The sequence below is a fragment of the Panthera onca genome, chromosome B3 (assembly GCF_046562875.1).
Source record: "Panthera onca isolate mPanOnc1 chromosome B3, mPanOnc1 haplotype 2, whole genome shotgun sequence".
NCBI classification, from domain to species: Eukaryota; Metazoa; Chordata; class Mammalia; order Carnivora; family Felidae; genus Panthera; species Panthera onca.
Genome location: NC_138344.1, coordinates 117,801,125 through 117,815,809, shown reverse-complemented (window position 1 = coordinate 117,815,809; position 14,685 = coordinate 117,801,125). Strand labels below are relative to the sequence as shown.

Genomic DNA, 14,685 nt, shown 5'->3' with positions numbered 1-14,685 from the left:
CCTCAGTGGAAGAATGGATATACAAACTATGGTACATACATACAGTGGAATATTGTATGTATCAGCTATAAAAAGTAATGAAGTTCTCATATATACTACGATGTGTGAACCCCAAAAATAACTTGCTAAGTGAAATACTCCAGACACAAAAGATCACATATTGTATGATTTCGTTTATATGAAATATCCAGATTAGGTAAATCCATACAGACAGAATGCAGGTTATTGGTTGCTAAGGGGCTTCGGGAAAGTGCTGCTACAGGTAGTAGATGCTTAATGTGTACAGGTTTTTCTTTTGGTTTTTCTTTTAGAATTAGATAAAGGCAGTGATTGCACAGCACTGAATGTACTAAGTGCCACTGAATTATTCACTTTGAAATGGTTATGTGATGCGGATTACATCTCAATTTTTTTTTACAGTTTAAAATATTATTCAATCCCAATAAATCTTCTTAGCAAAATAGGAATAGAATAATACATTCTTTAAATGAGTAAAAAACTGTCCCAGGGGCATACATGGTGAAATATTTCCATTGAATTTGGGAGGATGATGAGGTTGCTCCTTTTTTCTTTTCTTTTCTTCTTTTTTCTTTTTCTTTTCTTTTTTTCTTTTTAGAGAGAGTGAGTAGGGGAGGGGCAGAGGGAGAGAAAGAATCTTAAGCAGGCTCCATGTCTAGCGTGGAGCCTGATGTAGGGCTCAATCTCACAACCATGAGATCATGACCTGAGCTGAAATCAAGAGTCAGAAGCTTAACCAACTGAGCCAACCAGGCACCCCAAGGTTGCTCTTACATAGGACTGTTATTCAACACTGACTTAGAAATGGTGATAAGTACCTTTGGATAAGAAAATAAAAGTTATAAAAGTGGGAAATCAAGACTTTTTTTTGTCTTATTTGTTTCTGCAGATGTTATCTTTGAAAAACCAAGAGAATCAACCAAAAAACTGCTTAAAATTATAGGAAACTCCAGTATTTTGACTACCTACAAGATATACTAAAATCAATAGATAGCAAAAACAGTTTTGTTGAAAAATATGACAGGTGTTTTCATTCTTGCAAAAAGTGTATTAAGCTAACATAGAAATATTCCCAATACAAATATCTAGAAATGCTGAATACATTTATAAACAACCTTTTTCTCTTAAAACACATCTGAGCTTTCAATAAAGACAGATCTCTCCAGTTACCAGAAATTAAGAGGGAATTTGCAAACACAGCAGTAATTATGCTGGCATGGTACAACCTAGGAGGTAGATGATTTGTGAGCTAGAGCCTTTGGTTTTTACATTCATTCTAAAAGTCCTGGACTTATAAAAACCAGAGCATCAGAACTGAGAAACCAGCATAGAACCAGAAACTTCAGTGGGCTTTATAATCAGTGAAATAGAGAACTAAGAGAAGAAGCAAAAAACAAAACAAAAAAATTAAAAAGCAGAATCGTGCCTCTGCTCAGATCCTGGGTGAAAAAAAGGAGTCTCTAAGGAAAAACTGAAACTGTGGATTTGGACTTCAGATGCTAAAACCTGCATGGTGTAAGAATCCTCAAATTAATTACAATAGGTCTTAGGCTACTGATACACCTGGGGTATCTTTTAGAAGCAAATGTAAAACCACTCCATATTCCAGAATGCATGAATTTCCCTCAGTGAAATTGAGCTTCAGTGAGGATGAACTTACAGTTTAAAAAGTAAGTTATAAATCATATATGGAAATGATCAGCAGTTATAATAAGGATTATACAATAAAGGACAAGATTAGCTCTGTAAGAACTTGAATTGATAGACTATAGAGGACACTATAAAATATGTATATATAAAATCATTAGAGACATACAAAAATTCAAACCATAAGAAAAAAATAAGACATGAAAAAAAAGGAATTAAATCTGACAAAGAATCAAATTTGAGCTTCTTAAAATGAAAAATACTGTTACTGAGATTGTATTTGGTGGATAGATTCAATAGTGCATTAGACCTAGCTGAAAAGAGAATTGGTAAACTGGAAGGTAGATTTAATAAAGTTACCCAGAATGCAGCACAAGATGATAAAGAGAAAATATGAAAACGAGATGAGGAAACATGGATGAACAAATTAAAAAGGCCAGTAGAACTTCCAGGCCTAATGGGAGCTACAGGAGAAGAGAGGAAGATGAATTCATTTAAAGCAGTATTTGAATCCTCAGATTGAAGAAGCAAATAAGATAGATTAAATATAGTCTGATATATTTTTGTCCAATTGATTTTTGACAAGGGTGCAGAGTCCACTCAAGGGGGAAAGAATTGTCATCCATTGCATCCATTGGGACAACTGGATTTTCACAATAAAAAAAAAATTTTTATGTTTATTTCTGAGACAGAGACAGAGCATGAGTGGGGAGGGGCAGAGAGAGAGGGAGACACAGAATCAGAAGCAGGCTCCTGGCTCTGAGCTGTCAGCACAGAGCCCGACGCAGGGCTCGAACTCACAAACTGTGAGATCATGACCTGAGCCGAAGTCGGTCACTCAACCAACTGAGCCACCCAGGCGCCCTAGGATTTTCACATTTAAAAGAATGAAGTTAGAGCTCTACCTTAAACCATGTAAAAAATTAACTTACTGAATCAATGACCTAAATATAAGAGTAATAACCATGAAATTCATAGAAGAAAGCACAGGGTTAAATCTTCATGATTTTAAATATGGTAGCAGAGTCTTAAATAGGACATCAAGAGCATAAACAACAAAAGAAAAAATAGATATATTGAACTTCATCAAAATTTGAAAGTTTTGCACAAAGGATGTTTTCAAGAAAGTGAAAAGACAATATACAGAATAGGAGAAAATATTTGGAAATCATGTATTTGATAAAGGCTTAATACCTAGAATATAATGAGAACTCTTACAACTCAAAAATTTAAAGGCATACAACCCAATTAGAAAATGAGCAAAGGAATGAAAATACAACAGTTCAAAACCTTTGGGGTGCAACAAAACTTTCCTAAGAAGGGAAGTGTATAGCAGTACAGGCCCACCTCAGGAAGCAAGAAAAATCTCAAATAAACAACCTAACCCTACACCTAAAGGAGCTAGAAAGAGAACAACAAACAAAGCCTAAAGCCATCAGAAGGAAGGAAATAATAAAGATTAGAGCAAAAATATATAGAAACTAATAAAACAATAGAATAGATCAATGAAACCAGGAGCACTGGTTCTCTGAAAAAAATCAACAAAATTGATAAACCTTGAGAGAGAGGGAGAGAGATAATCCTGAGCAGGCTCTGCAGGGCTCGATCTCATCAACTGTGAGATCATGACCTGAGCCAAAATCAAGAGTTGGACACTTAAACAGCTGAGCCACCCAGGCACCCCCTCTAGCCAGACTTACCAAAAAGAAAAGAGAAAGGACCCAAATAAGTAAAATCACAAATGAGAGAGAAGAAATAACAACCAACACCACAGAAATAAAATTATAAGAGAATATTTTGAAAAACTATATGCCAACAAATTGGAAGACCTAGAAGAAATGTATTAACTCCTATAAACATATAAATTACCAGAACTGAAACAGAAAGTAAACTTGAACAAGCTGATAACCAGCAAAGAAATTGAATTAGTAATAAAAAAAAACTCCCAACAAACAAAAGTCCAGGACCAGATGGCTTCACAGGTGAATTCTACCAAACATTTAAAGAAGAGTTAATACCTTTTCTTCTCAAACTATTCCAAAAAATAGAAAAGAAAGGAAATTTTCTAAATTCATTCAGTGAGGCCAGCATTACTCCAATACCAAAACCAGATAAAGACACCATTAAAAAAGAGAACTACAAGCCAATGTCCCTGATGAACATAGATGCAAAAATTTTCAATAAAATACTAGCAAACTGAATCCAACAATACATTAAAAATATTCAGCCTAATCAAGTGAGATTTTTTTTTCCCTAGGTTGCAAGTGTGGTTCAGTATTCGCAAATCAATCAACATGATATATCACATCAATAAGAGAAAGATAAAAAAGAGAGAGAAAGGTAAAAACTTTGATCATTCCCATAAATGCAGAAAAAGCATTTGACAAAGTACAACATCCATACATGATAACTACCTTCAACAAAGCAAGTTTAGAGGCAATATACCTCAGCATAAAAAAGGCCAAGTATCAAATATGGAAAACCCAGAGCTAGCATCATACTCAATGGTGAAAAACTGAGAACTTTTCTCCTACAGTGAGGAACAAGGCAGGGATGTGCACTCTCACCACTTTTACTCAACATAGTGCTAAAAGTGATAGCCACAGTAATCAGACTACAAAAAGAAAAGGCATCCAAATTGGCAAGGAAGAAGTAAAACTTTCACTCCTTGCAGATGACATTATACTATATATAGAAATGCCTAAAGATTCCACTAAAAAACTACTAGAACTGATAAACAAATTCAGTAAAGTCGCAGGATAGAAAATCAGTGTACAGAAATCTGTTGCATTTCTGTACTCCAATAATGAAGCGGCAGGAAGAAAACCTAAGGAATCAGTCCTATTTATAGTTGCACCAAAAGCAATAGGATACCTAGGAATAAACCTAACTGAAGAGGTGAAAGACCTGTACTCTGAAAACTATAAAACACTGATGAAAGAAATTGAAGATGACACAAATGGAAAGACATCCCATGCTCATAGGTTGGAATAACAAATATTGCTAAAATGTCTATACCACCCAAGGCAACCTATACATTTAATGGAATCCCTCTCAAAATACTAACAACTTTTTTCACAGAGCTTAGAACAAGCTATTCAAAAATCTGTATGGAACCACAGAAGACCCTGAATAGCCATAGCAACCTTATGAAAGAAAAAGCTGAAGGCATCACAATTCTGAACTTCAAGTTATATTACAAAGCTGTAGTAATCAATATACTATGGTACTGGCACAAAAATAGACACATAGATCAATGGAACAGAATAGAAGACCTAAGAATGAACCCACAACTATGTAGTCAATTAATCTTCAGCAAATCCAGAAAGACTATCCAGTGGGGGAAAAGACAGTCTCTTCAACAAATGGTGTTGGGAAAACTGGACAGCTACCTGCAAAAGAATGAAACTGAACCACTTTCTTACACCATACACAACAACAAATTCAAAATGGATTAAAAACCTGAGTGTAAGATGTAAAATCATAAAAATCCTAGAAGAGAACACTGGCAGTAAATTTCTTTGACGTTGACCATAGCATATTCTTTCTAGGTACGTCTCCTGAGGCGAGGGAAACAAAAGCAAAAGTGAACTGTTGGGACTACATCAAAATAAATGTCTTCTGCACAGCAAAGGAAACAATCAACAGAACTAAAAGGCAACCTATGGAATGGGAGAAGATATTTGTAAATAACATATCTGATAAAGGGTTAGTATCCAAAATCTAAAAAGAACTTATAAAACTCAGCACCCCAAAAATGAAAATTAAAAATGGGCAGAAGAGATAGACATTTTTCCAAAAAAGACATACAGATGGCCAACAGACACATGAAAAGATGGTCAACCTCACTTATCATCAGGGAAATGCAAATCAAAACTACAGTGAGATAACACCTCACACCTGTCAGAATGGCTAAAATCAAGAACACAAGAAACAACAGGTGTTGGCAAGGATGTGAAGAAAAGGGAACCTTCTTGCACTGTTGGGAATGCAAACTAATGCAGTCACTCTGGAAAACAGAGTGGAGATTCCTCAGGAAGTTAAAAATAGAATTACCCTACAATCCAGCAATTGCACTACTAGGTGTTTACCCAAAGAATGCAAAAATATTCAGAGAGGTACACGTACTCCGGTGTTTATAGCAGTTTTCTCTACAATATCTAAATTATGGAAACAGCCCACTGTTCATCATTTGACAAATGGATAAAGATGTGGTATATATATATGCAATAGAATATTACTTAGCCATAAAAAAGAATAAGATCTTGCTATTTGCAAGGACGTGGATGGAGCTAGAGAGTAGTATTAATGCTAAGCAAAGTAAGTCAGAAAAAGGACAAATACCATATGATTTCACTCATGTGTAATTTAAAAAACAAATGAGCAAAGGGGAAAAAAAAGAGGCAGATGAAGAAACAGACTCTTAAATATAGAGAACAAGCTAATGGTTACCAGAAGGGAGGTTGGGGGGGGGGGGGGGTGTTAAATAGGTGACAGAGATGAAAGAGTGTACTTGTTTGTGATGAGCACTGGGTGGTGTATAGAAATGTTCAATCACTATATTGTACGTCTGAAACTGATATTACACTCCTAACTGGAATTTAAATAAAACTTAAAAAGTATATAAATAGGCCAAATTTTAAAAAATGAGCAAAGGTATGAATTGGTATTTCTCCAAAGAAGATATACAAATAGCTAATTAGCACACAAAAAGATACAGATACTCAGTATCATTAGTCATTAGGAGCATGCAAATCAAAATCACAAGATACTACTTGTTTAATACTAACTATTAAAGGATGGTATAATTTAAAAATTGATAGAAAATAAAGTGCTGATGAGCATGTAGGGAAATTGAACCCATCATACACTTTGATGGGAATGTTAAATGATGCAGTGCTATGGAATATACTTATTAATCTAGAAAGAAATGTACAAGAGTATATTTGAAGGCTACTATAAAACTTCAGAGACATAAAAGACTTGAATAAATAGTGTTAGATGGAATAGGTCAGTATTATAATGTCAGTTTTTCTCAAATTAACTAATGAACTTAAGGTGATCTTAATTAAAACACCAAAGTTTTTTTTGGACAGGAATTGAACAAAATTATTCCAAAGTTGATAACAAAGATTGAACATAGGAAATAACCAGGAAAATTCCGTGGGAGAAAAATTAGTGAAAGTGACCATGCCAAACCATGTTAAAATGCATTCTTAAATTAACCGTAATGATCAAAATAGCATGTTATAGTGCCACGATAGAAAGACACAACAGTAGAACAAAATAGAAAGTCCAGGATAATGTAATTTTTAAAAATATATATTTGGCATTTTAAGTCAGTGATTAAGGGTAAAGAAACAAAAAGAACTTAATATATGTGACAAGGCACTAAGAATGAGATGCCAGAATTTGTTAAAATGTCAGAACAATGATGCAAATAGTTCAATTGCTAAGATTTTACTCTTTTCCACTGCTTTATTTTCTTTGGTTATTGACCACAAAATTAAAATTATATTTTTGGACTTTGAAAAAGGCCAAATATCAACAGAAAATAAAGCAATCCTTTCTAGAGCTGAATTCAACCAAGGAGGTATTTAAAAGTCCATTCATCATTGTCTTCTAAGCTGAAAAATAGAGCTTTCCAGAATTTGAGTGTAATATACCTATCACTGTTGCATCTAACTGAATGATGAAAACAGTCTTCAGTGAGAGAGTACTTTATTATTTCTGAGTGTGAGTCAATCTGAACATCTAGAGCTAGTTCAGAGCCACCAAACATTTGACTTTTCTGATAGCCTATAATTTGGGGGTAAAATTGTTCTAACTTAGTAGAAAAAAGAGGTAAGCAAAGATGATAAATATGGAATCTGTCTTAAAGTTATCCTTTGTTGAGCCAGACAGAGGTACACATGAAAATTTGCTACCAGCATCCTTTCTTATTGATATGAAACACTATTATGTATTGTTTTTAATGTAGTAGTTTAGAAATTCTCTAAAATTTGAGGCCCTTGTATATACTGAGTATCCATAATGGATTCAGTGATGTTGAGTTTGAGAAAACATTACCACTGTTTCTCATCTATAAAACCAAAGAGTGGGGGCGCCTGGGTGGCGCAGTCGGTTAAGCGTCCGACTTCAGCCAGGTCACGATCTCGCGGTCCGTGAGTTCGAGCCCCGCGTCAGGCTCTGGGCTGATGGCTCGGAGCCTGGAGCCTGTTTCTGATTCTGTGTCTCCCTCTCTCTCTGCCCCTCCCCCGTTCATGCTCTGTCTCTCTCTGTCCCAAAAATAAATAAAAAAAAAACGTTGAAAAAAAACCAAAGAGTGGAACTAAATGTGGATCTAGATAGAAAGTGTTTAGAAAATAAAATTTGTAGGCAAAATTTGTTGCATTTGACAATCTAAAATAGAATATGTAAAGATTTATCTTGTTGGATTTCATATTATTCAGATTTGGCCTAAGGAGGTTAGACTCCTTCCGCTTAGAACTATATATAATACATCATTTGATTCACTAAAAAGTGAGGATTCTTCCTATTTATATAATGTTCACTCAAAATTATAGCTGTTAAAATTCTTCAGACATTTAATTATTTTGGTCTTAGGTAATGATCGTTATGATTGATGCCTCAAGTTACTTGAAGTCAAATAGTTTCCTAAATTGATTGTAATACACTGGTTTTATGCACTTATGCAGTATTGGAAAGATTTGAGTAAAAATGAAAAATTCCATACGTATGAGCATTATAAGATGGTTCGTGGTCAGGCTGCTTGGGTTTGAGTATTCACTAGCTAAGTGACCTTGGGCAAGTTACTTAAACTCTATGCCTGTGTTTCCTGGGGTTCTTGTTGTTCTGCTCTCCCATACGTTCCCACTATTTCACCTCTATGCAGGACCAAATGGTGGGAGATATACAAAGGGGGAAAAAAGCAGAAAGGGTGTTGGTCCCATCTTCCTGGAATCACAGTTTCACTAACCAGGAGGAAAGTTTCCCCTCCCTGAGAAGTGTGGCTCTTGCAGGTTTCCATTGCTGCCATCAGCGCCACCACCACAGGATATTTTGGGGAGCTGGGATGTGAGACAACAAAGAATTAAGAGAGATAAATAAAAGGGAGTATGATTCCTATACTCTCTCCTGATCTTAGAGCCACAGCTAGAGTGCTTTTCCCAGAGTTCTTTTTTATTTCCCTCAGAGTTCTTTCTTTGCCACAGCACTCACTTTTGGATTTCTGGCTGTGTTAAGTTCAAACTGGAAGCATCAAAAAAGAGAGGGAGGAAAAAAGGAGGAGGATAATGGGAGGTAAACTCCCTGCCAGTTCAGAAGTACCTTAGGGTGCCTGGATGGTTCAGTCGGCTAGGCATCTTGAGAGTCTGGCTCTTGATTACAGCTCAGGTCACGATCTCACAGTTTTGTGAGTTCAAGCACTGCATCAGGCTCTGCACTGATAGCATAGAGCCTGTGTGGAATTCTCTCTCTCCCTCTCTGCCCCTTCCCAGATCCATGCTTGCTCACTCATTCTCTCTCTCTCTCTCAAAATAAATAAATATTTAAAAATATATATCTAAGATCCTGGTATTCTTCTTGAATTTCTTTTCTACTCTTTACAAAAGAGACCTCAGATAGGTGCTCCATGCATTCTGTCCAGGTTTTATGGTTTCATTCAGCGGGTTGGACAGAGAAAAGTGGGTCTACTCAATGTTAACCCAGAACCAGACCATAAATTTCCTTTTAAAAGAGAGCACTTTCAGGGGCGCCAAGGAGGTTCTGTCGGTTGAGTGTCCAACTCTTGATTTTGGCTCAGATCGTGATCCCAGGGTTGTAGGAGCTCATGAAGCTCTGTGCTGAGCATGGAGCCTACTTAAGATTCCCTCCCTCCCTCCCTCCCTCCCTCCCTCCCTCTCTCTCCCTCCATCTCTCTCCCCTGCTTGCAAGGCTTGCACTCCCTCCCTCCCTCTCCTTCCCCTGCTTGCAAGGCTCGCGCTCTCTCTCGCTCTCTCTCGCTCTCTCTCTCTCTCTGTCACAAAATAAATAAATACATAAATAAGAGTACTTTTGTAATATTCCCACCATCCCTTCTGTTTTCTCTTACCTATTCCCATGCTAAGGTACAGTTTGAATTACATTACTGTAACCTTGCAAAAAAAAGCTTTATTAGCTCTCTATGGACTCTAGGATTAAAGAGAGACTCGGGGCCCATGGGTGGCTTAGTGGGTTAGGCGTCCAGCTCTTGATTTTGGCTGGGGTTGTGATCTCACGGTTTGTGTGAGTTTGAGCCCCACATCTGTCGGGCTTTGCGTTGACAGTGCGGAGCCTGCTTAGGATTCTCTTTCCCTCTCTCTACGCCTCCCTCACTCACACACACACTCTTTTTATCTCCAAATAAATAAACATTTGTAATAAATAAATAAATAAATAAATAAATAAATAAATAATAAAAAGACACATTCCAGCATTAAAGTTCCCAGCTGTATATACCTCATGTTCTAGCCAAACAGGAATACTTGCAGATATATAGTTATGCTTTTCTACACCTATAACTTTTGTTAAATTCTCTTGGCCTGAAATAGTTTTCTAGCCTTTAAATTTTTGCCTCTTCAAATTCTACACATCTTATAAATATTTTTTTTAATGTTTATTCATTTTTGAGAGAGACACAGGGACAGAGACAGAGCGTGAGTGGGGGAGGGGCAGAGAGAGAGGGAAACACAGAATCCCAAGCAGGCTCCTGGCTCTGAGCTGTCAGCACAGATCCCAGCTCAGGGCTCAAACTGACAAACCCCTCTACACATCTTTTAAAGCTTAAGTGTACTGCCCTCTTAAAATTTGTTTTTTAGTTCTCTGCCCTGCTCTTATATGCTTGCCATAAAAGGAATATGTGATCTCTTCATCCTTTGAGTAACTGTTCTTTTTATTTGTGCCTTTTTCAATATGTGTGTATACATATACATACATGTATTTATATATGTATACATACACAGTTGATTTTAGGATTATTTTTTGTGTTCAGAGACACAGTAACTGTGTCTAGCACAGGCTATTATATTCAGATCCAATAGATTTAGGTAACATTTAGTGCTTACCATGTACTTTTTCACTTCTCTATAACAGCTCTTTGAGACATTTATTCTAAATCTCATTTATATGAGGACACTGAGGGTTAGAAACATTATCTTAACTCTTCTATAGTAGTAGTTTCTTACGTGCAGAAATTTTGATATTCAATTTTCTACCAACTGATACTTACCATATAGTAGCTACTCAATAAGCATAGCAATAACCCTAACTTTTTTCTTCTTTTCTACAGTACCTCGGCCATGTAGAAGTTGATGAGTCAAGAGGAATGCACATCTGTGAAGATGCTGTAAAAAGATTGAAAGCTGTATGTATTTGATGGTTGCCAGGGTTGATCTATATGCTGAAATATTTTTTTTAAAGATTTTGCTCAATAAATTTTAATGATTCGCTATCCAATAACAGTATTTCTCTTAAGGCAAAAGATGTGGGCTCTCTAATAAAGAGCATCTCATGTTGTCATCCAAAGATGTCAGTAATAAAGACCAATTTTGCCAATTTAGGCCAGACATTATCCAAAAGTTACTTTTGATTCAGAACCTAAATTAAACAAGTGGTATGAAATCTTACAGATGAATAATGTTCTAAAACCAAGAGAAAACTATTAGAGTTAGTGTCTTAACTGTGATAACTGGGTTTTAATTACTGATTTTAAATTTACTACAATAAACAGCTTTCCAGGAAAAGGAGAAGATAGAGTTACCTGTGATGATGGCTAGTGAGGTTTACAGTTGAGGGGAGGGCTTATTATTTTGGCTACTACTCCCCAGTTTCCTTCTATATACTCCTTTAACATAAACAGTGTATTTCCCCTGCCTTTTGCACAAACTTGAGCATACTTGAAATGGAGAGGCCTTTTCCAGGATACATAATGTTTTCTTTGCCTATTATACCATAAAACAAATCCCAGGCACAGGCCTGTGTATTTAGTAAAAGGAGAGAATGGATTCAGAATTCATAAAGGTTTGCAGTAAAGTGTTAATATCATATTGTGGATAGATTTGAAGAATGTTTCATAAACTCTGACAATCCTCTTCGCAACCTTCCTTCTCTCCAACGTGTGGCCTTTTACCCTTTTGCTATGAAAGCATTAACCATTACTTTTGCATGCCCTGCCCTAAGCAGCATTAAATACTTGTTGCTTTAGGTTTGCTGGTATGGTAGGCTGTCACAAGTCTGGCTACTAGTGAGTGCTTTTTTTTTTCTCAATTTGCTTAATAATCAAAACTTTTCTACTTCTTGGTACATCTCATATGACCTCTCTTCTGTAATCCCTCAATATAAAAGATACAATAATAAAGAAGCAACCAACTTAGAGAGGTCTATTATATTTTGGAACAAATGTCTGTGAATCTATTGTAGAAGGGAAAGGAGAAAAATAACTGATTATAGTATGCAAAAAAACTAAAAATAAACCAATATGTAGACACATGTACATATACACACACATACATAACATTTACCTCAGATTTTGGTCATTTAAATTCTTAAATGATTGAAGCCCTTCCTAGTATAATCATCATTAATGTTAAAGGGATTATATTCATCTATTATGATATGTGAAACTATAATTTATAGATTGGTCATGTCCACTTGAGTTTATTCTCCAGTTACATACAGCCTAAGTAATGTAATTTTCCAAGAAACATAAATTCAGTCTCTTCTTTAACAAAATAATTCTAAGTTCACTAGAAGAATAAGTTTAGCTTAGAGAATTTTTAAAGTAATGCAGTGATTTGCCCTACTAGTCACTAAAGAATATTTTAAGCATCATAATACTAATGATCAAAAACAATAGACAAATCAGTGAATAGACTACATAGACCTGAAGCAAACTACAAATAGTTATTAAATCTTATAACTTATATAACTTACACTTAGAAGGCTAGTCTTTTAATTCAGAGTGTGGCTTCATGTTCACTTTCTAAATAAGGGAAAACTAGGGATGGTTTCAGTTTGTACAGAATATATTAAGAAATGGTATTTAGTTTAATGAGCAGTGAATCCGCCTAAGTGGTTTTTTTGAGAGAGAGTGAGAGAGCTTGAGCAGGGGAGGGTCAGAGAGAGGGGGAGACACAGAATCTAAAGCAGGCTCCAGGCCTGGCTCGATCCCAGGAGACTGTGAGATCATGATCTGAGTCGAAGTCGGATACTTAACTAACTGAGCCATCCAGGTGCTCCTTAAGTGTTTTTTTTTAAGCCTACTTTTCATTAGAAACATCTCTTCATTATATACATAAGTTAATTGTGTAAAATACAAATGAATAAAAACAGTACATAAAATTTCTTGCAATCCCAGAGATGGCCATTATTCACCATCTAATTTTATTTTTGTTTTTATTTAAAGCTTATTTTTTTACTTGGAGAGAGAGAGAGAGAGCGCACAAGTGGGGTAGGAACAGAGAGAGAGGTAGGGAGGGAGAATCACAAGCAGGCCCTGCACTGCCAGTGCAGAGCCTGACACAGGGCTCGGACTGACAAACTGAACTATGAGATCATGACCTGAGCCAAAATTATCAGTTGGACGCTTAACCAACTGAGTCACCCAGGCGCCCCTTCACCAGCTAGTTTTAAAACTAATTTTTTTAGGAGCAACTGGCTGGCTCAGTCAGAAGAACACGTGACTCTTGATCTCGGTTGTGGGTTTAAGCCCCATGTTGAGTGTAGAAATTACTTAAAAGTATAAAGTTAATAAAAAAAAATAATTTTTTAATCAAATGAAATTTTTACCTTTTTTTTAACCATGAAGATTATAAACTATAAACATGATTATTTGAGGTATGGGACTATTTAGTTAATAAAATTTAATGGGTTTTATTTTCATCAGAAATAGTAACCAAATTGCCATTTAAAAAATTATGCCTATGCCTGGAACAGTGTTTGGTACATAGTAGCCACTCAAAAAATATTTCTAGAATGAGTATACAGAACACAATTAGGTCCTCAATATGTGGTCAAATCAAATCTCCTAACAATTATCATCACCATATGTTACATTTAGTGTTTTAAAGTTTATGAAACCCTTTTATGTATCTCTAAAATATCCTGATTTCCCTATGGTCGTTTATGACTAATACGAAGTTTTATATATGTCAGTTGCTTTTCTGGATATACTTAAACTTTTAAACTTTCAGGGGAAATTGACCACTTCTAAACTTTTCATTCAAGAAGTTCTTTAAAGTTTTTCAAACTAATGCTATCCAAGAGACTTGGGGCAAATGTTGTGTATAATTTCAGATAGGTAAACATGTATTTAAAAAATAAGATTGAATTTTTGGGTAATCGGGGTCAATTCCTATTTATTATAGTCAATAAAACTCCCCCTTACAAATATTCTTTCTAATTCTATACTGAGAGGCTTGCAGTAAGTTGGAATTCTTCAGGATGTTGTTCTTCTCAGACCATATTAGTTCACAAATATTTATGATTTTTCTGTTCTTTTCATAGTTTTACTGTGCAGAAATTTCTGGTTGCCTCCTGCCCCTTATCAAACATTCATCAAACATCTATAATCTGCTGTGCCAGATGCTTATATTGTACCAAAAGCTATGTCTCCTTCTTAGAGTTTCAAATAAATGGAAGTAAATGTAAAAGAAGATTAAAGAAGAAATATGTAACTAGTTTGAATGCCAGAGTTTTAAAATTTAAAGAATTATATAGCTCAGATATATCAGTTAAGTAGCAAAACAAACATCGTAAACTTATTACTTGGATGATACTTGAACTAAAAATGTGACATTCTAGAGCTTCTTAAATTTATAAATAATTGAGGAAGCTGGATAATTTGCAAGTATGGTTTCTATTTTTCCTCAATGTAGTCTCTTATAATTTAGGATTACTTTAATATCAACTAGAAGTTATATGCATAGTTAATATTCTCAAACAAAATGATACTGTAACTAAACAAAATTGAATTTTCAAAATGCTTTTCAAGAGCATAAATAT

General features: G+C 35.4%; 1 protein-coding gene across 12 annotated transcripts in view; it reads left to right on the top strand.

The window, feature by feature from the left end:
• Positions 1-14,685, top strand: part of NUMB (NUMB endocytic adaptor protein) — a 203,836-nt gene that overhangs the window by 148,175 nt on the left and 40,976 nt on the right. For all 12 annotated transcript variants that reach the window (XM_060617334.2, XM_060617339.2, XM_060617333.2 and 9 more), the window contains one exon: positions 10,973-11,047. In XM_060617334.2, the coding sequence (XP_060473317.1) occupies positions 10,973-11,047 (75 nt within the window). The remainder of the gene's footprint in view (positions 1-10,972; positions 11,048-14,685) is intronic.